The sequence below is a fragment of the Paroedura picta genome, chromosome 5 (assembly GCF_049243985.1).
Source record: "Paroedura picta isolate Pp20150507F chromosome 5, Ppicta_v3.0, whole genome shotgun sequence".
Lineage (NCBI taxonomy): Eukaryota > Metazoa > Chordata > Lepidosauria > Squamata > Gekkonidae > Paroedura > Paroedura picta.
The window spans coordinates 35,591,095-35,617,565 of record NC_135373.1 but is presented as its reverse complement, the minus strand read 5'-3'; the positions used below and the strand labels follow the sequence as shown (position 1 = coordinate 35,617,565).

The 26,471-nt window shown below is 42.3% G+C and overlaps 1 protein-coding gene across 20 annotated transcripts in view; it reads left to right on the top strand.

Moving 5' to 3' along the window:
* Positions 1-26,471, top strand: part of EPB41 (erythrocyte membrane protein band 4.1) — a 162,947-nt gene that overhangs the window by 93,650 nt on the left and 42,826 nt on the right. For 8 of the 20 annotated variants that reach the window (XM_077337185.1, XM_077337192.1, XM_077337201.1 and 5 more), the window contains 12 exons: positions 1,003-1,281; positions 9,877-9,981; positions 12,813-12,855; positions 14,233-14,308; positions 15,725-15,943; positions 17,340-17,427; positions 18,648-18,800; positions 20,245-20,342; positions 20,865-21,037; positions 21,832-21,948; positions 23,285-23,398; positions 23,804-23,929. In XM_077337185.1, coding sequence (XP_077193300.1) covers positions 1,003-1,281; positions 9,877-9,981; positions 12,813-12,855; positions 14,233-14,308; positions 15,725-15,943; positions 17,340-17,427; positions 18,648-18,800; positions 20,245-20,342; positions 20,865-21,037; positions 21,832-21,948; positions 23,285-23,398; positions 23,804-23,929 — 1,591 coding nt within the window. The remainder of the gene's footprint in view (positions 1-1,002; positions 1,282-9,876; positions 9,982-12,812; positions 12,856-14,232; positions 14,309-15,724; positions 15,944-17,339; positions 17,428-18,647; positions 18,801-20,244; positions 20,343-20,864; positions 21,038-21,831; positions 21,949-23,284; positions 23,399-23,803; positions 23,930-26,471) is intronic. The other 12 variants (XM_077337196.1, XM_077337197.1, XM_077337203.1 and 9 more) reach the window with 4 other exon arrangements.

The window sequence follows — 26,471 nt, the reverse complement described above, 5'->3', positions numbered from 1 at the left end:
GTTCCTCAGGTTTTGTTTAGGGGAAAACCACTTCCAATTTTGAGCCCTTCCAATGAAAATATTTCTCAGTTGACTTGTAGACTATTTAACACATGCATTTTGTAGAACAAATGGGCTATGTGCTAATTACCAGACCCTGAATTAGTTAATAGTTGTAAAACAATGAAACTAAATCCTGAACTCTTCTGGTCTATTATTTATAGCTGGCAATTTAATGCAAATGTAGACTTGTATAGTCAAAAGACTGTACTTGTTTTTGGCTTTCATCCTGGAAACGCAGGAATAGCCTAAACATTTGCAAATTTTGTGTAAACAAAACAGAGTCAATTTTTAAACGAGATTATAATTATAGTGCTGGGTCAATGTCTTCTGCCAAATGAAATTTCTTTGTATACTTATGTGTCCTACAAGGTTAGTGATCATGGAGTCTCACTCCTGCCTTTACTATCGAATGTTACCATAATGGAATTAGAAATTAAGCTGCAGTCAAATATTATCAGATAGTTAGTGAATGTCTATAAATGTCTATAAATTTATATTGTGTTCCGTGCTAAAGGCTTAGGTGGCTTAAGTGAAGTTTATTCGACTACTGTGTTAACTAAAAATGACTATTCTTCTTTTCCTCTATCACCCAGAACTCCAGAATGAAATGCTACAAATGGTAGCTGATGTAAGGTTTCATCATAAATGTGCCAGGTGGTGTTCACATTACTGACAGTTTTTGTTTCAGAAATAACACTTAATTTAACTTTGTGCTACTATATTAAAGTTCATTTTTGAAGGAAGTAAAAAATCTTCAAGGTCCAACGAATTCCATACCTATCAAGTAGTAGTTTGCTTTACTAATTCACCTTGAAATGTGGAACCATACAATATATTTCTAACATATATTTGTACAAGTGTTCAAGCAGTATCTTATTACCTCCAGGTAGTAAAAAGCGGGGCACAAAATCCCCCCGCTTTTCTTCTTCTTGTGCTACATTTTTTTATCTGTGTTTTCAGCCTGCCCAGGAAGAAAGAAGAGAAGATCAGGATCAAGTTCAGGATCAGGATCCAGATCAAGATCCAGATCAAGATCAAGATCCTGAGAACAGGGATTTGGAGATTAAAGAAGAAGAGCAGGTGGAATGCTGTAATACAGAAGAGAAAAAAGAGAACAAGACAAAATCATCATCAGACAAAGAAATAAAAGGTGCTCAGAAGACAGCACGAAGACCCAGAAACAGCATGCACTGCAAGGTTTCTTTGCTGGATGACACCATTTTTGAGTGTTTTGTGGATGTAAGTGTGTTTCTGTATGTAGAAATTTTGATAGGTTTACTAGGATTAGTACTTCTGTCGAAATGGGGTCATGCTGTGCTGTGCCCATCGTGAGGGAATGAAGGAAAAGTTGTATATGATCTTGTCCCGTAAGCATTGTAGAGTGTAGTCAACCTATAGCCAGAACATGGTTGGGATCAGAAGGTGAATTTCTTCCAAGTCAGACTGGCCAGGGATTCTGTTGTGTGTGTGTGTCTTCATCTGGGCAGGGTATTGGGGTCACTGTGGTTGTGCAGGTAGTTGTGAATTTCCTGCATTTTGCTGGGGGTTGTACTAGATGACCCTGGAGGCCCTTCCGGCTCTATGATTCTTTGATTCTATCCCTTCTGCCTAATTTTTGCTGCAGACATGTCATCTGGGTAAAACCAAAATTTTTATCCCCCCCCCATTTCTTGATTTGACCGTAGTGTTTTATTTAGTTTTTGTTTTTTGTTTTGTTTAGTTTTTACCTTTTTACTGTTTGTGTTACTCTTAGCAATCCTTGCCATTTATGTGCTGTGTTATCATAACTTTGGCTTTGGTAGGCACCTGGTGTTATAGCAAAAGAATAGTTGGGACATACAGCAAATCCCTCGCAATTGGCCAACTTAAAAAGTAATTAGGAGTGCTTTTGTTCTCAAACCTGTCCTGCAACTTGGATTTTATGAATTCTTTATTTACATATTTTACACTGCTTTTCCTGAGAAGAACATCTGCTTTGTACTCAGAAGGTCCCGTATTCACTCTCTGGTATCTCCAGTTTAAAAAGTGAGATAGTAGGTGATGTAAAAGACTCGAACTTATAAGTCTGGAGAGTCAATGCCAGTCAAAGTGGACATTCACCAGTGATAAACCAATGGTCTGACTCACTATAAGGCAGTTTGTGTTTCATGTGAGATCCCCAGCAAATGTGTAGTAACCACATCCCTCAGGCAGGAGTAGCAGTAATGGCCTTCTTTTAAAAAGAATGCCCAATGAAATGAGCAGATGAGAGCACAAGATCTGGCAGAAGAAGTAGAAATTAATATTTATACAAACAAAGAGAGAATTTGAGAAATAGATTTAGCATTTCTTTAAATATATCCAGAGCACAAAACTGGTTAGGGAGGCAGGTAGACATTTGGATGACCGAGGGAAAAAAGGGATTACTGAAGGAAGATTGAGAGGTGCCAGAGAAAGCTACATGAATTACTTACGTCTGTGTTCACTGTGGAAGTATGGGGTATGAACCCAGGTCAGAGCAATTATTTTCAAGAACAGAGTCTGAAGAACTGAGCCAAATTGAGATGATGAGTGATGACATTCTAGACATACTGGGGAAATTACAAACAAGAAATTACAAACAACTGATGGTATAAATCCAAGTGATCTTAAGGAACTCAAATGTGAAATTGTTGCTTGGTTAACTAATGTTCAATTAATAAGTTATTCTGGACCAGCAACATAAAACATACATTAAGAGAGCGATTGTAATAAATAATTCAACCCTATAACTTGGCAGTCTCTGGCAGCTACACAGAATCTGGCAACTCTGGCAAGGTTCCAGATTTAAAGTCTGCTAGAGGAAAAGTAGTATACCATTCTCCTGATCATACTAGAATCTTTTGCAGGATAGGCATAATAACCTTAGATTATATTTAGTATATAATAAGGTCCAGTGCAGCAGCAAATGTCCAGCCATTTCAATTTCCTCAGTAGCATAAGAGCATAAACCATGGCACACCACATCATCTTCTTTTTAATAAAGCAGACAGGAGAGTACTAAGTTGGGCCAGGGTGAAATCTGCCCTGTGTTTGGGGACCATTATATTAGCTAACACCAGTGTCTTATTCTTGAAGTGTTGGTGCTTTTTTGTAGCAGAATATACATGGTGTTAAAGTTTAACATCCTAGATGCTTTGCTTCCTTTCAGATTTAGCTTTGGAATAACCTAAGCTACTAGGAGAATATCAAATGGATTGTAATTTCTCTGAAAGGAACCTTTTCCATCTTGACTGAAGAGTGTCTCTCGGTGCTAAAGGTGCAAGACAAACAAAAGAGAAAGCAAGGTTAAGCCAGTAATTGATCCTGTGTATCCATGTATGATACACAGAGATGAGATGATATGAGAAATTCACTTGTAAGCATAAAACTGTGTTAGGAACACAGTGGAGGATAACCAGTGTATGTCACAGTACTAAAATCAGCCACAGTGGACTGGAGCATGGCAAATGTTACAGCAATTTTTAAAGATGATGCAGAGAGGAGATAGGAAACTACAGGCCTGTTGGTTTATTGCAGGGATTATCAACTGGTGTGTTGCAGCATAGTAGTATGCCATTGGTGCATCTACAGTGCGTCACCCAACTATGTGTTGGATTTTCCTCTAGGGAATCTGATCTCTCTAGTCTGCACCTAAAGACTGGTGTCCCTAAGAGCTACTGCACCTGGATCTAGTGCAAGAACTGTACACTGCCTGCACAAGGATTCCTTTTCTCTCTGGTTTCCCCTTGTTCTGGCAGCCATTTTTGATCCTGGGAAAATATATTCCCAGGTCTTTCTAGGCTTGCCAAGTTCTTGGTGATGCCTTGAAATCCCTCAAAGATACAAATGATTTCCAAATCACAAAGATCAGTAAACAAATGAGAGTTTTCTTAAAAAGATGATTTTTCAAATCTCCCAGTGATGTGTCACTTCTGGGGTGTGTGGCAGGGGGCATGGTCAGCTGACATCACTTCTGGTATGCCTTGAAGCTCAAAAATAATTTCAGGTGTGCTTCCACAGGCGGACCAGCTCCTCCATACCTGGAGGAAGCTTCAGTGCTCGATTCATACCAGTCGGGCTTCCATCTTGGCCACAGAGTGGAGATGGCATTGGTCGCCTTGAAGGATGATCTCTGGTGCCAGTTTGATAGGGGGCGATTTGGCCATGCTTGTGATGCTCAATCTGTTGGCTGTGTTTGACATGGTCAACTATGAATTATTGGCTCACCGCCTTGCCGGAATTCGTGAGCTAGCCCTTCCGTGGCTGCGCTCTTTTTCTCTGGAACCAGAGGGTGGCTGTGGAGGAAGATCTATTGCTTCCCTATTGTTACTCTCCCCACGCTATTTAACATTTTATGTGCCCTCTGGCACAACTGGTCCAGAGCTGTGAGCTTGGTTGTAATCAATATGTGGATGACTCCCAGCTCTATCTCTTCATGGATGGTCACCCAAACTCCCCCCTGGATACATTTGCCAAATATTTGGAAGCCACTGCTGGATGGTTAGAGCAAGAAAGGCTGGATTGATTGGTTAGTTGGTATTTATATGCCACCCTCCCTTGTGGCTAAGGGATGCTGACTGAGGATTTGAATCTGGGTTTCCCGTTGTTGAACAAGATTCTGACCCACATGCCATTCTTTCAAAGCAGCTATATTATGAAGATATTCATAAGCAGTTGTAATATGAAGATATTCATATTGATGTCTACCGCAGCGACTGTGTGATATTTAATGCACATATGTATATATGCAACACTGACCTGGACAATCCAGGCTAGCCCGATCTCATCAGATCTAAGCAGTGCCAGCCCTGGTTAGTACTTGGATCGGAGCGCACCAAGGAAGTCCAGGGTTGCTACATGGAGGCAAGCAATAGCAAACCACAACCCTCCCTTGCCTTGAAAACTCTACAGAGTCACTGTAACCACTGTGTGTATACAGATGTGTGAACTGAAGTTATATCTAAATTGATGTGGCATTCTTATGAGTGCTGATGCACAATTGGCATATTTATATCTAGGCAGGCATATACAGAGTACAAATATGACGGGGATAGGCAAGTATGGCAGCAGAACGTACAACTATGCCCCTTTATAGTTGTTGTTGTTAGGTGCGAAGTCGTGTCTGACCCATCGCGACCCCATGGACAATGATCCTCCAGGCCTTCCTGTCCTCCACCATTCTCCGGAGTCCATTTAAGTTTGCACCTACTGCTTCAGTGACTACATCCAGCCACCTCATTCTCTGTCGTCCCCTTCTTCTTTTGCCCTCGATCGCTCCCAGCATTAGGCTCTTCTCCAGGGAGTCCTTCTCATGAGGTGGCCAAAGTATTTGAGTTTCATCTTCAGGATCTGGCCTTCTAAGTTGTTGAGTTTTCCCCCTTTATAGTACTTGAAGGCAAATAGGCATACAAAAATCCTTGCCTCCAAGTATGGGAAATCCTAGTATGATTGTAGTATGTATAAATAGTGTACCCAGAATTGGAGGGTACTGCAGTGTTTTCTCACCTTTGGTCCCAAGGGAGGGTATTTTACCATACTGAGCAGCCTGAGATCAAAAGTCAGTAACCTGTTTGTTCCCTGAAAGAGAGATTTCCCCGTAATTCACAACATAGTATTGAGATAAAAGTATCAATTACTCAGATTCCTCATTGTTTTTCAGATTAGCCATACAGGATGGGTTTTATGAATGCATGATTGCTTTCTAAGCCAATAAGGCTCTGTTTGGGATGGGTTGTTTCAGTGTGGAATGCCAGCAGTTGCAACATCAGCGTTTGTATTTTTCCCCCAAAGGCCTTGCTTGCAAAATTATAGACCTGGCGGCAGTTAATGTAGATGCCTTTGTGTCTAGCTGCATGGATTTTGTAACATTAGATCAATCAATTAGAAGGTGGTAGGAGACATACTTCTAAAGAATTACATATTAAACCTAACTGGGGATGTACTAACAACCATATCGAACCATGGTCTAGCCTCTGTAGAAGCCGTTTTCTTTAGGGAAACTGATCAGTATAGCCTGTAATTCCAGGGGATCCTCAAGTTCCACCTGGAGGATGACATCCCTAGTCAAGTGCTAGTACACCTGGATCCAGTGCCTGGATTGTGCACTGCCTGCACAAGGATTTCTTTCTTCCCACATTTCCCCATGCCCTGTCAAACATTTCCGACTCTGATACAATGTACTGTCGGGTCTTGCTTGGATCGCCAATCTCCTGGTGCTGCCTGGAGATCTCCCAAAGTTACAAGTGATCTCCAACTTGGTGTAGTTGAAGAACAGCAACTTCTAATCTGGCAAGCAACCCCCCTGAGGTGGATGGCTGCGAGGTAGAGGGTAGTTATGGAGTGTGTTGCTAATCTTGGGTCTTGTTTTTATGTTGGTTTTATGGGGATTTAATGGGTATGGCATAGGGATTTAATGGGTTTTATATGGACTCCACTCCTCCATATTCTCCACTCCTCCATATTCATTGAGCTGCGGATACCATGGACAGCCAAAGTTACCAACAAGATAGTTTTATAGAGGAACAAAGTATGTCATTAGGAGGCAAGATATTACGGCTAAAGCTCACTTAGGACACATCATGTGATGCACTCGTTAGAAAAATCATTAATTTTTGGCATGGTCAGTGGCAAAAGGAGGCGTGGTCTCCAAAGGATCCGCTGGCTCGACACGATCAAAACCGATACATGGATGACTATGAACCAACTAAAAGAAGCAGTCATTGACGTATGGCAAAACTTTCCTATAGAATCGCTGAGGGTGGGGCACGACTGAATGAATAACATCATCAGTTAGAGCAGGGGTAGTCAACCTGTGGTCCTCCAGATGTTCATGGACTACAATTCCCATTAGCCCCTGCTAGCAAACGCTGGCAGGGGCTCATGGGAATTGTACTCCATGAACATCTGGAGGACCACAGGTTTGACTACCCCTGAGACTACCCCTACTAGAGCTGTTCTCATAGAGCAGCCCTCTCAGAGCTCCCTCAGTCCCATCTACCTTACAGGGTGTCTATTGTGGGGAGAAGAAAAGGAAACTTTGATTTGAGATTCCTTTGGATAGTGAAAACCGGATCTTCAGATCACACAGATCAGTTCTCTACCCTATTTACAGTTTCACCCCAAAGTTGTATCAAAGTTTCACTTGACCCAGGAAATTGTACTATCTGTTTTTTCCATCACACACTTCACTTGGAGAATATGCTCTTCCTCTTCCTCTTCTTCCTCCTCTTCCTCCTCATCATCATCCAGTTCATTATCCGCCACTCCTAGAAATAGCTCATGGCAGATTACAAATGGGTCCAATAAAAACCACAATAAAACCCATTAAAACAGACAATAAAACACAACCAAAGCAGCAACAACACGGCGAAATCACCTCCTCAACCTCCCCCCACCCCCCCATCCCTACCTCAAGGGGGAAGAAAGATGGTCAAGATGGCACTGACTGCTGCGGGAGGGGGGGGGGTCAAATGATCTTCCTCAGTGCCCTCGGCCTCAACTGTAGAGCTTTGTTTTTCAGTCACTGCGGAAAGCTGAAAGCTCCCACAGGGCTTGCAGCCCACCCAGGAGCTCATTCCACCAGGGCTTGAATGTGTTACCTTGAAAGAACCAGGCCTTTTCATAAAGATAAATCTTTATTTGTGCATTATTGGGGTCCAAGGAAGAGAAACGCAGCTATGTCAGTCAGTTTTTAGGTGGCTGGTAGCTGCTGTCCGGTTCTGTTACCGCTTAGTTGGCAGAAACTTAGTTGGCAGAAACAGCAAACTCCACTAAATCTCTAAGTTCTTAGGTTGCCTTCCATGAACGTGTTCCTCTGGTGGATATCTGTAATGTCCTGACATGGGCCTCAGAAAATACATTTGCGTGACATCATTCTATCAGTTGACAATCTCTAGAAGACATGCCAATGTCGAAAGACCAGTTTTACACACTTTATTCAAGTGAGAACTCCTACCTGCCTCCTCAGCAAGTAGCTCAGTAATGTCCTAATATGGGGCTGCACATGAAAATGGAGTTATTGTTCATTAATGTCTTCAGTGCAGACACACATTCCCACCCTCCTGCCCTGCTATGGACTCTCACTTAAACCTTTTTCAGTTGAGTTTGTGGCAGCTTAGGGGAACTGAAGAAAAAGAGGTGCACTGATCAAGCACATGTGATGTCCAAAGCGAGAAAATTGGTGCATGAATTGGACCCAAGGGTGCATCATGTTCCCTGCTTGAGCATTTTTATGATAAGGAAAAATATGTCCATGGCAGTCCCAATGGGTGTCTGCACTGAAGGCATCAATGAACAACAGTTATAGGTTAAGTGCAACTCTGTTTTTGTATTGGAGCAGCCATAGGTATAAGATCTTTATTTATTTATTTATTTATTTATCATACTTATATACCGCCCTCCCCGGAGGCTCAGGGCGGTTGAGGCTCCAGGGGAAGCCAGTGGTTTTATGTACAGTACAACGATCCAGAGAAATGCAGTCGGCTTAAACAGGCCATAATTTTACTACCTGTTACTAGATTTATTTATTGTTTTTTTTTTGTTTATTGTATGTTTAGAGAAAACATTACCTGGAACTCAGCTTTTCACAATAACATTAACATTAAATTATAACAGAGGTAACAGAGTATAACAATGCAAACAGGTTCAGAGCAGAACGTACGGGTGGATTTCTGGGAGGGAGGGAGCAGGGGCCCTGTAGATGTTGCTGGTCACCTGGCCTCAGTCAATTGCCTGGTGGAAGAGCCCCCTTTTGCAGGCCCTGCGGAACTGTTTTGGCTCCGTCAGGGCTCTGATCTTCTCTGGCAGCTCATTCCACCAGGTGGGGGCCAGGACAGAGAAGGCCTAGCCCTGGTTGAGGCCAGGTGGGCTCCTTTAGGGCCAGGAATCATTAGCCAGTTGGTGGTGGTGGAGCGTAAAGCTCTTTGAGGGGCATAAGCAGGGAAGCGATCCCTCAGGTACACTGGGCCCTGACCATGAATGGCCTTAAATGCCAAACTACTGAGCTTCTTACTTTCTCTGATATCAATTAGTTTACAGTACAAAACCAAATAAGGAAAATACAGAGTTTGCTGCCCCCTATTTTTCTTGGAAGGCAAGTGTAAGGAGAGTGTGGAATGGATGTTCCTCAAATGTAGACTTGGCAGGCAGCGTATTTAGAGAACTTCTATGCTACCTTGCTAGAGAGCCTGCCTGAGGCACCTGTCAGTTCTTGTCTGCACATCTCCTCCTCCTCCCTGCCATTTTATATACTCCAGCCAGGCTGAGAAAAAATCTGGGGAATGCATGAAAGAGAGAATTTCTTCTGTCCCTCTGCCTCCAGGTTTCCACCACCACAGAAAATGGGGTTTGCTATAGCAAAATATAATTTTGGGGCCATGCATTTTCCATGATAACAGGGAGTCCCATCCCCAAAATTCAAAGAATTTGCCGAATATCCCCCCGAGCAGGACAAGGTTGCTGTTTAGTCTCTTGTTTTCATGATCAGTACCCATGTCTCAAGCCATCTGCCTCGGTTTTAAGCAGTCAGAAGGCCATACCCATATAGCAAAGGACCTTTCCACTGTTGTTTTGCCCATCTTGATTTATAACCAGCAATTTGAGAATAATAATACCAGCCTCATCTTACTCTTTTTTTCATTAAGATGAGACAATGCTAATGAAAGTCAATATAAGAATGGCTGGTATAAATTCTCTTTTCTCAGACATAGGCCTTCTAAAGAGTAAGTGGGCTGTGGTGTCATTGGCCAAGATTTGAATGGAAACAACCTAAGTATATGATTATGAAGTTCAATAGAAAGTGACCTCACACAATCATGTGTTTGTATTTGTGTGCAGAAACATGCCAAAGGACAGGATCTGCTTAAGAAAGTATGTGATCACCTCAATCTTTTGGAAGAAGACTATTTTGGTCTGGCAATATGGGATACCCCAACCTCCAAGGTAAGAAATACAAAAAAGTGGAGACTGTCCTCGGAATTTACTATTTCTGTTACAAGAAGCATATTCCTTCTAAATAAATAAATAATTTGACTGTATTACCTGGCTCTGCTAGAATAAGAATAAGAATCCCCTCTCACCCATCCCAACCATCCCTGCAAATCCCTCTCACCCTTACCAAACCACCAGAATTATGACATATGTGTCCAAAAGATGTAAACTCAGATGCAGAACACTTAGGAGACTGGAGAAGGGGTCAGATCTTTATCAACCTGCCTGGTGGAAGAGCTCCATCTTACAGGCCCTGTGGAATTGCAGGACCCTCAGCTCTTCCAGGAGCACATTCCAGCAGGTAGGGGCTAGGACCGAAAAGGCCCTGGCCAAGGCCAGGTGAGCCTCCCAGGGGCTGAGGATCACTAGCTTATTTAGTCACAGAGCGCAAAGGCCTGTGGGGGACATAGGGAGTCAAACAATCCCTCTAATACATTGGTCCCTGATCGCATATGGCCTTGAAGGTTAATACCAGTACCTTGAACTTGATCCAGTAAAAAACTGGCAACCAATGCAGCTGTCTGAGCACTGTCTGGATCTGGGCTCTCTACAATGTTCCAGTGAGAGAACCTCAGCAGCTGCATTTTGCACCAGAAGAAGTTTCTGGGTCAAGGAAAAGGGACAAGGCCCACGTAGAGTGAATTACAGAAATCCAGTGAGGAAATGAAGCATGCCAGCTCAGCTCTGCCCCCCGTTGTCAGCAAGTTGACCTGCCCCTTTCCAAAGTAGCCAATGATGGTCCTGGGAGGAGTTGGAAGGAGAGGGGGCCCAGCCATTCGAATGTTGCCGGCTGAGCCTTCTCACAATTGTCGACCTGTGATGGTGGCAGCTGAAGTCGAGCGTGGTGAATCCTTTGGGGGGTTGGCTGAATGGCTTGGTGGGATTCTTTTTGTGTCTTTGTTTTAACTATCAGGTGTAGGCTGATAGAAGAAAGGCCTACTTAGCCTAGCTTCTGCTTGCTGCCAAACAAGATCCAAAGTGGATAACCTATTTGTTGAACACTGAAGAAATTTATGTAGACCTCCATATTTTCCTGCGATTCACAACATAGTATTGGAATAAAAGTATCAATTACCTCAGACTTCTCATTGTCTTTCAGATTAGCCATACAGGATGGGTTTTATGAATGCATGATTGCTTTCCAAGCCAATAAGGCTCTGTTTGGGATGGTTTGTTTCAGTGTGGAATGCTAACAGTTGCAACATCAGCATTTGTATTTTTTTTTAAAGGCCTTGCTTGCAAAATTATAGACCTGGCAGCAGTTAATGTAGATGCCTTTGTGTCTAGCTGCATGGATTTTGTAACATTAGATCAATCAATTAGAATGGTGGTAGGAGACATACTTCTAAAGAATTACATATTAAACCTAACCGGGAGTGTTCTAACAACCATGTAGAATAAAATGTCTCGTAGGCTAAAAAAAGATGAGCTTAAGGGGCTCAGTAGGTTAAGTCAACCATTTGTTTACCTTAGTAGATTGGGATTCCAAATCCTACCTTGGTGACATGAAAATGTCGCCCAGTGACCTTACTGTAGTCCCTATTTCCTTTTTTTTGGTTTGTCAAAATGGATACAATTATTAGTTTTGTGTAACTGACTATGCCAAAGAAAAGCTAACTAAAAGGAATTTTTAATAGTCTTCTTTCCATGTTTCCTCTACTTATTAAGAAACCTTAAACTAATGCCAGGTGATTTAGAAATAGGGTGACACTGTTTTCTAAAGATAGGTGAAAGATCTGGGAAGTAAGCTTTTCATTCATATATTGTCATTATGTTACATAAGACTATGATCAGTTAAGTGTAGCGTGAGTGAGAATATTCCTAAAAGCAAAGATGTGACAGAAATAAGGGAAATATGAATAATTTATTTTAGGAGCTGATACTGAGTATTCAGTCTTGATTGGTATATAAGCTCAAATTAATAAAAGCTCGTGGCTGCAAGACCAAACATGCAATGGGTTCTACTTGTCAGCCTTAGAATGGCAGGCTCTAGGAATGCACTGGGAATTTTTTCTGCTTTCCAGTCCTGGCTGCTCTTTCTCCATGAAGGCTGGCTGGGCAGCCTCCTAACTGGGGCCCCCTTTTGAAATAAAGATGTTTATATTCTGCCTCTGGTTCCGCTGCTTTGAATCACTGCTTTTAATACTTGTAAGGAGGTGATTTAAATTTCTCTCTTCAATTCCGTCAGCCTATTCCAATACAGATTTAAATTTTCCCAACCCCTGTGAAATCATAGATTTCAGTGCTCCTCTCCACATTTTGACGTGACGAGCAGACGAGTATTTTAAAACTCCACCGCTGTGAATCCGAAATAAATAAACTTCTTTGTGATTTGTCTCTGCTGAATTGCAAGCAAGATAACGTTTAGCTGGGGCCTAAGTAAAATCATAAGTGTTCATCTACAAGTGAGAGTGCCTGACTAACTGATCAAAATGCAAAATGGTCTGGTCTTGATTAATCATTTATGCAGTCATATTGGAATTAGCTTACAAATAGTGCACTTGCTAGCTTTGTTGTATTACTGTATGCCACATTATCCAGACTGGTTCACAGCCTTGTTGCCAGCTAATTCAATGCAAACGGTTGCTACTATCTCTGACTCAGATTAGGACCATGTTTAAGAAGAAAATCATTACTAGCTTTGTGTACTTTAGATCAAATTAAATTGCTGATGCACAGCGGTGCCGTGACCTTGAAGGAGGTTGAGCTGCCAGTCATTTTCTGGGTTTTTATATGATTTTCTTTGTAATCCGCATCAAATTCTGCTGCTTTTTTTCTTACAGACATGGTTGGATGCTGCCAAAGAAATTAAAAAACAGGTTCACGGTAAGTGACTTGAATCCACTGACCTGCCTTTAAAAAAACCCGGTATTTATAGTATTGATGTGCAATTCTGAGAACATTTTAGAATCAGTGGAGCTTATGTAAATATGATGGAAGTGATCAGTACAGACTCAAATGGATAGGATCCTCTTATTTTAAAGTGCATTATTTTTTTTTCTTCTGTAAAACAATTTCTTCAATATCGTTGGGAATTGTAGAAGATATGTTCTTGGTATTTTTTAAAGTATTTTTTATTAAGTATCTGAACACCGCCCACGGAGCCGCGGGCGCCGTGGACTAAATAAAAGAGTAAGGGCTTTAGGGGCGGGATGTGGCCGGGATGAGGAAGGGTCCGGATTGGACCCTTCCTCCGGACAGACCATCGGAGGGACCAATCGGCAGGCGCAAAGCGCCTGCGGATTGGTCCCTCCGATTTCCGCCCTGGAGTTGCTCTTTTGCCGGCGGCCTGACGCGGCCCAATGAGCCCCCGCCAGCAGCCCTGCGCCCGGCTGCCGGGGCCTCACTTGCCTAGCGCCCGCTGTATTCAGAATACAGCGGGCTTGATTACTAGTTAGTAATATATTACAGATGTAAGACTATTACAGGTGTAAGACAAGGGATAGTTTTGGTCTCTTTTAATTAGGCTGATAGACTTGAACACAATCACAGTACACAGAGAAAACCAACAAGGTTTCTCCAGGTTATGTGTCTCTTAATATAGATGGAGAACTCAAACCTTCCAAGATGAAGGCCCTGCGGCTAGGTAGGAAAGGACCAGGTCAAGAAGTGGGCTTACCCTGCTTGGATGGAGTGTGACTTCAGGTTGACAGTCCTCCAGGAATTTGGGTATGACCTTCAACGCCTCCCTTGTGAGGCTAATAGCACCCTATCTGGACCCAGAACACCTGTCCATTGTGATCCATGCAATGGTCACTTCCAGGCTAGACTTCTCCAACTCTTTCATTGTATTTTGAAATGTTTAATGCTTTCACATTGTTGCTGAGGAACAAGCATACCTCGTGCCCTATCCCCAGGCCAGTCAACAGAGAAGCCAAATTTAGATGCTTACAAAATTAAATCCAGGGACTGAAAATAGTGGGGAAGGTCCATAATTGGAGAGCATGCTGTAGGATATGGAGTCCTAGAGAAAGAGTCATGGTGCAGGTGGGAGGAACTCTGTTTTTCCTAAAACAAAATCTTTATGGCAGACTCATTTGCTTTATTTTCCTTTATTGAAAGGATGGGTGGTAAAGATGCAACTATATAGTAAGCCAATATGTATTTCACCTAGTAATTGTTGCTGTCTCATGTTTCTTGAAAGCAATATTGGTTGTGAGCTTTCACATTTACAGTATTCTATTTTTCTGTTTTGAATTGCAGGAGGCCCTTGGGATTTCACTTTCAATGTTAAGTTTTATCCTCCAGATCCAGCACAGCTGACAGAGGATATAACGAGGTTTGCAACATCATTAGGGGAACATTGCTTGATCAATCAACAATCAAGTAGTAGCCATGTTCAGGAAAGGCAATGCGAGACAGAGTATAAATGTGACCAATAAATAATAATTGAAAGTGTAAAATGAAAATACCACTTAAGCATGCAAGCCAGAATCCAAAGAACCGTATAACTAATTCTCTGGGTGCGCAATTTTAAAATTGAGCTTCTCCAGCATTGGGTCCTGGGCCTATTGGCCCAGTTGGGCCTAATTTCAGCCATATGAAACTTCAAATGGTGGTCAATAAGAACAGACAGAGGGGGGGAAAGTCTGATTCCTGCTTGCCTTCTTCCCTCTTTCTTCTTTTCATGTTTACCACTGCCTTTCCCTGATGGTTCTGACTGCCTATGGCAACCCACAAAGCTAGCTGAAGTTCAGCTAGATTTGGGTTTTCTATAACCTCTTGAAATTTGTCTTTATAATTCTGATTTTTCTGGAAACCTGAAGTTTGCAGAACTTTAAGCAATAGCTGTGGTCAGGTCTGCTGCATGTGTTTCACTATGTGCACAGGAGTCAGTCTTTGATGGTTGAATTGTTAAGTATGTAGAACAGTCTTTCTCAACTTTTTTACCATTGAGAAATCCCTGAAACATTTTTCAGGCTTTGAGAGACCCTAGAAGTGGTGCAGAATATGGTTGGTAAGCCTAGCTGTGTACATGCCAACCCAGGACTCCTCCCCTTCCCACCCTCTCCAGGCCCATCATTGGCCATTTGGTTTGGGGCAGATCAATATGACCATACATGATTATATCACTTCAAAAATGTTTAACTAATTTTTATTCTTAAAATATATAAAAAATTAACTCCCACCCATTCAGGAAGCCCTTACAGGTTTACCAACAAACCCCAGGGTTTCACGAAACCCTGATGTATATTGAGATCATTTTGTAATTTTATCTAGTGCTGTAGAGCAGCGGTCCCCAGCCCCTGGTTTGGGGACTGGGACTGGTCCATAGATCAGTCGGTACCAGGTGTGGCTCCTCCTCGTCCTCTTCCCTGGCTGCTGCCTCGGGGGCTGCCCTGCCACTCTGCTGCTGGCTCACCTTTAGTTCGCTCCAGCGGCTGCCATGGCTGGGGCTCCCCCTTGGTGTGGCACTGCGCAGCTGCTGCTGGCAGCGCCCCCCCCAGCGAGCGGCAAAAAGTCAGGGGTGCCAGCGGGTAAGCAAGTGGAGCAGGGGCTCAGGCGGTGGCGGTGACGGTGACGTCCCTCAGCAAAAGACTCCCCCCTCCCCCTGGCCTCAGTAAAATTGTCAAGCGTTGACCGGTCCCCAGTGATAAAAAGGTGGGAGGCCACTGCTGTAGAGAATGTAGCCATAATTCAGTCCTTAACAGGTTTGTAATTTCCCTTTATTATTATTCTTTTCCCTCCTTTGCAGGTATTACTTGTGTCTTCAACTGAGGAAGGACATAGTCACCAGCCGGCTTCCTTGCTCCTTTGCGACACTAGCTCTGCTGGGTTCTTACACGATCCAGTCTGAGCTTGGAGATTATGATCCAGATTTGCATAGTGCAGAGTATGTCAGTGAATTCAAGCTAGCCCCAAACCAGACAAAGGAACTGGAAGATAAGGTCATGGAATTACATAAAACATACAGGTAACGTCTCAGTGATAAATAAAAATACGTTTATGATTTCAGCTGAGGTGAAATCCATATGTGGGTTTTTTGGGAGGGGGGATGTGTATGTCCATGTGCAGGGATACAAAATTCCAACCTCCTCCCTTCCCATTTAAATGGCACTTAAAAATGAGTGCAGTGGTTGGCATCCGAGTTACTGCAGAGATTAAGATGCATGTCTTGCTATTAAATATGGGATGTATAATAGTCAGAAATGATTTATTCCTCCTCAGGTATTGTTTATGTCTATGATTTTTTTCACATGTTGAGCATCCTTTAATTATGCTTAGGAATTCTGCACGCTGAATTATCAAAGCTTTTGGTAATAGATTTTCAGCCAGACTTGAATTATCTAGAAGCAAAAATGATATGGGCTTCCCTAACTGAATGTGATTCAAGCTAGCTTCAAAGCATTTTTGACGCCTTACAGTGTTGAAAGATTAAAAATATTTGGTAACAGTAGCTCTTACACTTGCCAAGAAAAGCTGCAAAACTTGGTATTTTGAAATGCTGGTCTCCGTGTTAAACTGTGACTCAGCTCCGAATAGACCATATGGCTGAAAGAGGAATTTCATACAATTGGAAGTGTTTGGAATAGTTGGTATATGCACATTGGTCGTTCTGTTCTATTTTGGATACATGCCAGGATAGAAAAATGGGGAAATTTAAATATGGCAAGAAAAAAAAGCACTGATCTTCATATACTACTAAAATGGAGCTTGCTAGCATAGTTCACTAACACAGAAAGAAATCTCCTGGTAAGTAAACTTGCACTTAGCTTGCACATATATATCAAGCTCCTTAGACATTTTGATACCCTTGTTCATTTACCCTGCCTTAGAAGAAGAGAGGCTTCTTTTGAGCAATTCCACATGGACAACAAAAGAGGGACCAAAATAACAAGCTAGAAACCTTAGAGGTTGAACAACATCCAGAGCAGGTTGACACATGGGTAAATGACCTGATACAAAACACACACACACACACACACATTTCAACCCTTCTTGGGGTGTTCCCCAGTGGTCTAATATTTAAATACACTTGTGTAATGTAGTAATGGGGACTATAAGATGGCAAAAAAATCTGAAATAGATAAAAATATATGTTATGAAGAGCATTGTTTCTCCCCTTTATTTTTGGAAACATGAACATTGGCTACATTTTCTGCCTTTGTTAGTTTGCTACCTATATTTTTTCTGGTGAACATGTTCTGGATTGTCATGGGAAATGGATATTCATAGGACCAGGTGTAATTTTTAATTACATTTTTAAGAAGTAACAATAAAGGGAATAAAAATATTGGCTTACCAGATTGATTGTCATGTTAAATGCATATGCAATAACTAAGTGAATTCCTTTAATTGTACTGTTGCAGATCAATGACTCCAGCTCAAGCTGATTTGGAATTTCTTGAGAATGCCAAAAAGTTATCAATGTACGGAGTTGACCTTCACCAAGCGAAGGTAGGAAAAAATTGTTTTTCGAGGAAGGGACGTCCATATTAGGTTAGTTTTAGTACTGGCATTTTGAGCAAAATCTTCCCTTCCGAAAAGCAAAACCAGTTTCATGAGTAAATGAAGTTTTTAGTTTTGTAGGGTTGCGGAAGTGGTAGAAGCCAAGGCATTTCTCAGCCAAGGAGGCCACATCTTGGTGATAGTTTTGTGTTGTTGCTGCTCAGCCCCCTATGTATAACAGTGTCACTACATTGTGAGGCATGAGGTTGATTTGGTTTTGAAGTATGTGGCTTTGTTCTGTCTAGGCTCCAACAATTCCTATATTGTAGGTTTGAAGGGAACAGCTTTTGATGCCACAACTGATTCTGAACCTGGGGCCTTTGGGTTTAAGGACTTGGTAGCATCCCATTAGTAAGCTCTGTTTCAAGGAGACAGTTCACTATTGACCTTCAGTATACATGGGGATTGCATAAGCATAAGCAGGCCTGCCATTGGAGAGATTCTGCAGCTAAAATGTCTCTAGGGCAGGGGTAGTCAACCTGTGGTCCTCCAGATGTCCATGGACTGCAATTCCCATGAGCCCCTGCCAGCAAATGCTGGCAGGGGCTCATGGGAATTGTAGTCCATGGACATCTGGAGGACCACAGGTTGACTACCCCTGCTCTAGGGGTCTCTGCATGCTGGGACCAAAGCCTTGGATACCACCTGGGAAGCTAATGCTCCTGCCCAACAGCGCCCCCATAGTTCCTCTTTTGCTGCCGAAGGGGTAGGTTTGTCCTAGTTGCAAACACAGCATGTAGACAGAGGCAGTAACTAGCCATTAGAGTTTGTCAGGTCCAAAGTCCAAAACCAGTTAGTCCAAACTCACAGCACCAATTCCAAGGGGAGATCCAAAAGAAGAGTTCCGAAACAAAATTTAAAGTCCACGATGGAAGAATCAGTTCAAGATGCTGGCTGCAAGGTCAGTAACCAGTGGATGCATTGTTTCCACACAGGACCGCTGTAGAGATGTCAAGCAGTCAGGGAGGATTCTCAGCACATAGAAAGTGCTGTGACTAACTCAGTAGAATGTTAAAAACTGAGTTCCAGGCTGGCCAATTATGAATTTGGAGGACTGGGCGGAGAGCAAAGAACATGGAGAAAAAAAGTGATTTTAATTGTACCTGTTGGACTGTGGAATGTAACTCCTGTGAAACTCCCATGTATCCAACCTCTGTTCACTTTTGCAGGACTTGGAAGGAGTGGATATCACATTGGGAGTCTGTTCCAGTGGCCTTCTTGTCTATCAAGATAAGTTGAGAATCAATCGCTTCCCTTGGCCCAAAGTCCTGAAGATTTCTTATAAACGCAGCAGCTTTTTTATAAAAATTCGGCCTGGAGAGGTAGGTTGTGGAGGCTAATGCTATTCCACTCCATTTTTAAAAAATAAATGTTCTTTTAGCTCTGTATGACATCGACTGAGCGAGAGGTCCTCAAGCTTTTTGAACCTTTGTGCCCCTTTGGAATTGTGAAACAAGGTGGTAGGTACAAAGTGGCTGCCACAAGAATTTAGAGCTAAGTCCAAAAAAAGCCAAGTTACGCTTACTCTCTTATAGTAACTCTTCAGAATTTCAGGCAGAAACTTTGTTGAACAAGGTGCCCTTTAAAATTAACAAACTTAAATATATGTTCTTGTCTTTACTCATACAAGGGAAGACCCTTGTTCATCTTTGTGGCTTCTGTGCAGTTGCAGGCTTGCTTGTTTTAGGGGTGGTGCTCCATGGTTTCTTCCTCTGAGAGATTCATATCTACCTCCTTTACTCAGTGAACTTGCTGCTATTCCGCAGCAGGCCTGCAACTGCATAGCCCCTCCCCCCATGCCTGCCTGCACAAAAAACTACTCAATTAAACAAAATTACAGGTAAGGGCAGCCTTGTTTGCTGTGGTGGCAGCTGCTGCCAAAGGCACTTTTAAAATATCCACGCACACAACGTCAGGTGTTGGTGGGTGTCATGGTGCCCACAGGCAGCACACTGGAGACCCCTGGCCTCAGCAGATGAACTGCCCAGTAAGCACCATTACAATCTTTATCTTATACACAGAGATCTTTTCACCGTCGTCCCCACTTTGGTAACTTGTTAGCTTGATTCCATCATGGTACTTGACACAGAATTGTTTAACCTAGTTGCATCTAGCAGCTGGGAGGAGCTTCAGAAAATACATAATGTCATATTAAATCACTCAATTAGTTATCCTGTTGGAGCTCAGTTTGTAGTATTAGGTGTTCAGGACTCTAAAGCCCTAAATAGCCACAGGCTCAGATACTTAAGGGTCTCCTCCTTCATGAGCTTCTGTCTGTTTTCAGCCTGCTTTCATATTCCTTTGCCATCAAAAGCAAAACTGGTCACCATAAGAAGCAGGACCTTTTCTAAAATGGAGGCTAGTCCCCCATCATTCAGGTTTTCAGGAGGGCTGGTTATATCTTTGGAGACTTCAACTTCAAGTGGCAGCAACTGTGGTGCTTTGTGACTTTACTTGTGGAATTTGGTGTATTCTGCTATTGATAGTCGCATTAACAGGTGATTGACCATTAATTTTTTCACCAAAATCTGAGCTCTTTCAAATTTTAATGTCAGAATATAGACCATGATGCCTATTGAGTGTTAATGAGGTTTCTCCCCCCGTTATATTATTGTTTTTGTTGTTGTTGTTGCTGTTGCTGCTGTTGTTGTTATTATCATTATTATGAGATTTATTTCCCGCCACTCCCTGTAGGAGTATGTATCGTCTCAGCAAGACAATGCTCTATGCCTGGGAAAACTTACTCTGTACTGTTGTTTTCTGTAGCATGAACAATACGAAAGTACAATTGGATTCAAACTTCCTAGTTATCGTGCAGCCAAGAAACTATGGAAAGTTTGTGTTGAGCATCACACATTTTTCAGGTATGTGTTTGTTCCCCATCCCACATGGCCTGGTTGAGTTGTAAACAGTATATGTAGAGCACAACAACTTTTTACTCCACTGAAAATGCTACATAGCTAGAGTTCTAAAACCAGCCGTATAGGTTCCAAAATACAGCAAATAAATCAAGACCTGTGAAAATTCATGGGGATGGGGAGGCAAAAGGACTGTCCATAATTAAAGGCATAATGCATCTGCGCTTAAAGTGTAGATTGCACAATTCTGAGGGTCCCTGTTGTTAGAGACTGGGCCCCTTAATGCCAGTAATGTTGGGTGGGCTTTCCTCCTACACTGTTACTAAGTGCAGCAATTTAATCCTTTCCCATGAGCAAGTGAATGGCACTAGTGTGGGAGGAATATCATTGTGCCCCGACTTAGCATGAAGCTGGCTATTATTGTGCAGATCGCTATAATCACGGCGAGATGTTAAATATTATTTTGCTCTATGTTGTTGGTTTGTTGGTTAGTTTAGTTTGGCTAACTATAACACGTGTGCCATCTAGGCTAACATCCACTGAAGCAATTCCCAAGAGCAGGTTTCTGGCACTGGGCTCTAAATTCCGCTACAGCGGTCGGACTCAGGCTCAAACGAGGCAAGCCAGCGCTTTGATCGACAGACCCGCGCCACAGTTTGAACGGACAGCAAGTAAACGGGCCTCTCGAAGCCTTGATGGGGGTGAGTATCTAAATGTTCTCTTCCTCTGTCGTTGCTTCTACAGGCTAGTCAAAATTATTGGAATTATTTAGTTATTAATTATTGGAATTATTGAGTTTTATAAAGTCATTATGTGTGGCACAAAAGAGGAGGGTATAACAGAAAATTAACCCTGTCTCTTAACCCTGTAATCCCAGTGGGAGGGGCAATTTCTAGAGAGTTGATGCTGCCGACATGGGCCTCCACTTCTAAAGTCCGGGGCTTCTTATGTTACCTGATAGCATTGAACAGAGTGGTTCTGCAGGCCCCTGAAATTGTAATAAATCTGGCTCCTGGGATTCTGAAAAGAACATTGTGAAAAGCCCATTATTCTTCACGTTTTAAAATTGATTTTATTGATATCTAACTTAGATCCCACTTTTGTGCTATGAGGCGCTCAAGGTCATTTGCCACCATGACTGAAACACAAGCATAGTCTTTTTGGATCGATATAATATTTCTTAGATCAATATAGTATGAAAAAACTGAGATAATTATGGGTAAATCATTATCTGTCTAAAAATGCAAGTGTATCTTAAAAACATTCCAGTATTTTTAAACAAATGCAGTAATCCCGGAGGGCTACCAATTTTCAACCTGGGGAAGAAAATCAGCCATTTATTATTTAAGACAAAGTCTAACATTCTTAAATGCACAGTTGAAAGTCCAAAAACCAGCAACAAAGAGAGGCAAACAATCCTTGTCTCTGCACTGCAGCCTTCTCTTTCTGTACACTTTGTTTTTTATATTATGTAACATGTGCACAATTTCTTCAGCTAAACGTACCTCTCAAAAAATTGAGTTCATACCCGTAGAGGAAGAGAAGCAGGAGGATATGGTGTTTGTTGGGGTTCCGGAATCAGAGCCTGTGGAACAAATTCAAGAGAAGCCAGGTATCTCTGTGGGTAGCTCCGATTCTCTCTATCCCTTGCTCTTGCTCTTCATCTCTCTCTGCAGTGCCTTTCCTGTCCCTTTCGTGAGCTGGGGCATCTTTTCTGGTTCTGAAATACTTCATATTTTCTGGCACATTGTTTCCCTTTTGCAAAGAAATAAAAGGAGTCCTAAACTAGGGAGTGCACAGATGGCTGCTTCTGTACTTTGGGTCTTCAAGGCATCTGAACCAGCAGTCCCACTGCAGGCTTTAGTAGCTCTGACCAAAACTTTCGACCTTTAGACTAGTCAAATGGAGAATCACATTAGGTTTTATCAGGATGAACTTCCTGTAATAGCAGAGGGACCTTTCTCTTTTCCCAGTGTTCTCTAATTTGAAAGCTTTGCAACTGCTGTGTAGAAAAAAATATTAACATTGAAATCCTAAAATGATCTTCCCTGAATTGATAAGCCATGTTTCCTACATGTCCGTAGTGTCTTCTGAATTTCTTGCTTAAACATGTCTCTAAGCACATGACTTAAAAGCCTGACTTCCTTAACACTTCCTTTTGGAAATAAGTGATGCTTTCAAGCTGGATGACATTTCTTTGTGGCATGCACTTGTTGCCTCATAAGGAATCTTGAACTAATTTCAACCTTGTTTCCTTGCTTTAACACTTTTCATGCTGCAACTCTTCTTGGAAGTTGGATTTATTTGTCTCTAAGGAAGCTCATCTTTTATATATATCCGAATGAAGTATATTTATTCGCTGTGTGTTCTGTTTTGCATGAACCCTGCTTTCTTTCAAAGTTTTGCATCTTAACACTCGAAAGTGATCTCCTGGTGTGTTAATGTTGCACACTATAAGGTTAACCAGTGTTGAGCACCCCAGCCCTGGGCAAAATCTGTTTACTTTTCTTCATAGTGCTTCATTATGCAGCTAATAGAATTATGATTTGTATTTGAGTACACAAGTATCCCAGGGAAAATTACAGAATACTGTTGTTAGATGTATTCATCTCTTGTGGGAAAATTTAGCCCAATTTTTAATGTTTGTATATCACTTACTGATTGCATTTATACTATGCTTTTCTCCCCAATGGAGACCCAAGTGGCTTACATCTCCCCATCTCCATCCTTGTTCTCTCAAGAACCCTATGAGGTAGGTTAGGCTGAGAATGTTGTGATTGGCCTTCCATGGCAGAGTGTTGATTTGAATCTGGGTACCCCAGACCTTGGCCCTGGGTGCTTAGGAGAGGGTTAGATTGTAATCCTGGAGGCACAGGATGTTTCACCTAACATCATAGAATAGTTCTTCTTGCAGCCATACTGAAACCTTAACCATGCCATTTCTTTAGCTAAAGATGTCCTTGAGAATATTAAAAAGAAACATATAGTGACCGAGGAGGAGGTCAGCTTGGAAGTTCCTGTTGCAGAAACAAAATTAGTGGAGCCATTAAAAATACATTCAGGTACAAGTGTGATGGCCTTCCATTATAACATAGTTGCTGCTTCTTTACTCTATCTCTTGTGCTTTAACTGCTTTATGTGAGAGGATTTGGGAACATAATCCAGTGTTTCTTATTTTTCGGTGCTATTGTAAACTTCATTAAGACAGAGTAGGCATTACTAACCAGTACAAAAAAGTAAAACTCTTTATTCATTATGTGTAGATATCAACAATACCCATTGCTAGGAGTAGCAAGAACTGTTTTGTTGTGATGATTTAGAATCCCTTTTTAAAAACGTAGATAAGCAGTAACTCTGAAACGTCGCCATTCAGGCTAGGCAAATGCGGCCTGCCAATTTAGTGCTAGTAATTCCACCCTCTCTCTTTTGCTCTCTGAAGATTTAAATACATGTATGACTTTTTTTAGCTGTACACATTCATGAACAATTTGACCAAAGCCCAATCAAAGAAGAAAGAACAGAAGAAAAAACAGTTGTGGTGCAGAACCTAGAACAAAAGCCACTATTACTTGAACCGATTCAGGAGGAGTCAGGTATAGCAGTAATGACTTCTTACCCTTTCTGTGGCTAATATATACTCAGCCTGGCTATATTCGCATTTTCCCACTCACTGCATTGGAATTCACTAACGCTCATTTCAGTGAGCAACCCTTCCCCATGGCATAACACTCACGGATCAGAAAGAGGATGACCAGGCGTCACGAGAAGCTTAATGCTATTATTGCTTTATGGAAAAATTGACAGGATTTCTTCTTTTAGGTACTGTATTGCGTTGTGAGTGTGAGGGAACATCCAGAAACATTGACGTTTCAAAGGCTCAGATATCTATTGGATGCATTTCTAATCTTTCCACTGTGTATGCTCTGAAGGCTCATTTTGCCCATATCCCTGCCCATTCACATCATGGTCTGGGGCATATGCATGATCAGTGTGTGTAAGGCACACACTGTAAGCGCACATTGAACTTGCAGTGTTAGCATGAGTAGGCCTGGGACACGGAGATAGTAAGGACAGACATAGTAAAGACATTACAGATGGAGAGGAAGTGTATGATCCTGTGGGCTTCTCTTAACTGTGTCTTAGTTCTTCTCCCCTGGTTCTAGGACTCCATCCCTGATGGGTGGTTCTCACCGCTGCTGCTAGGACTGCAGGACTGCCTCCCCTTCCTATCTTCCTCCTGTGCCGTTTTTCTCAGCTAAAACAGCTGTAATTTGCCCATATCTGGAGCGGCACATGAAATCCAGAGCGTAGGAATAGTTGACACCTGCATATCATACTTTAGTTTGGGTTTGTTCAGGATGTCCTCAGTCGACATTTCTGAATATCAGTATTCTGAGGAAACAGTCCTTTTACAGGGCATCCTGGATTGCTAAGAACCTCTGCATCACCTGGTTCCTAGCTACCCTTTAATAAATTCCTATTAGTTGTGTCATTGGCAGGGATATTGCATTTATGGCACGCTTTCTTGTTGCGGCTGAAGCTATTGCTGAATGGAAGAAACTGAATGTGTCTTCTTCCTGTGCTGGAGGCATTCATGACCTAGCTTCTTCCCACAATCGTTTGCCTCTAGTACCTGAGAAGAGGAGAGTTATGTTCTGGACTTCCCATGTAATCTGGGGTTTCTTACTTTGCCTTTGAAACACATTGAAAAGCCACACTGCAACAACTTCCACGACATGAAGATAACTTCCAAGGCCCTGTGGGAGCTTGCTTCCCACTTGTGCAGGCAAACACCTGCTAGTTTTCAGTTAGTTGAGAGCCATTAAAAGTATATATTTATTTTTTATTATATTATATATTTATATACCACCCTCCCTTGTGGCTCAGGGTAGATTACATTGAAAATGTCATAATGTGGCACAGAATAACATTTTGATTTGGAATACATAACATTTTTTAACATGGTTGAGGCCATGGGCCAAGAAGAAGATCTGGTAGGGCCCCCCACCTTGGTGTCAAAGACAGCCATACACCAGGGTCACCTGTTGAGCAGTGTGACTCAGTGGATGGGATTTTGGGCTGTATCAAATGGAGTATTGTGTCCAGATCACAGGAGGTGATGGTACCGCTTTACTCTGCTCTGGTTCGGCCTCACTTGGAGTACTGTGTTCAGTTTTGGGCACCCCAATTGAAGAGGGATGTTGACAAACTGGAACGTGTCCAGAGGAGGGCAACAAAGATGGTGAGGGGTTTGGAGACCAAGACATATGAAGAAAGGTTGGGGGAGCTTGGTCTGTTTAGCCTAGAGAGGAGATGACTGAGAGGGGATCTGATAACCATCTTCAAGTATTTAAAAGGGTGCCATGTGGAGAATGGAGCAGAATTGTTCTCTCTTGCCCCAGAGGGACAGACCAGAACGAATGGGATGAAATTAATTCAAAAGAAATTCCATCTAAACATCCGGAAGAAGTTCCTGACAGTTAGAGCGGTTTCTCAGTGGAACAGGCTTCCTCGGGAGGTGGTGGATTCTCCATCTTAATTTTTAAACAGAGCCTCGATAGCCATCTGACGGAGAAGCTGATTCTGTGAAGGCAAAGGGGTGGCAGGTTACAGTAGATGAGTGATAGGGATGTGAGTGTCCTGCATAGTGCAGGGGGTTGGACTAGATGACCCATGAGGTCCCTTCCAACTCTGATTCTATGATTCTATTTTATGAGGGCATGGCCAGACAAGCCCTGGTTTGCGACCCACAATCTACTCCAGTTTGTGGATTCACGGAGACCTGTGGGTTGGCCCGTGCCTATCTTTAGAAGCAAGTATCATATGGGAAAAGGAAGTACTTTCAGAATGGTTTACAAAACTAAAGGGACTGTCAGAACAAAGGTCTCAAAAACAAAATATGGCCCAATGAAAATGCAGCAATGGAATGAGACCCATGAGGGTCTCTGCAGCCTTAAACCCATGAGGTCCCTTCCAACACTATGATTCTATGATTCTATTGGCGTTGGGCTATGGTTCCTTCTCGCCACTTCCCCTATTGGATGTTATTATGGGGGGTTGGATAGTTGATTTATACCGCCATGTTTCTTACTCATAGGTTCAAATTTTTTACATCCTGTCTTAATTTTTAATGGG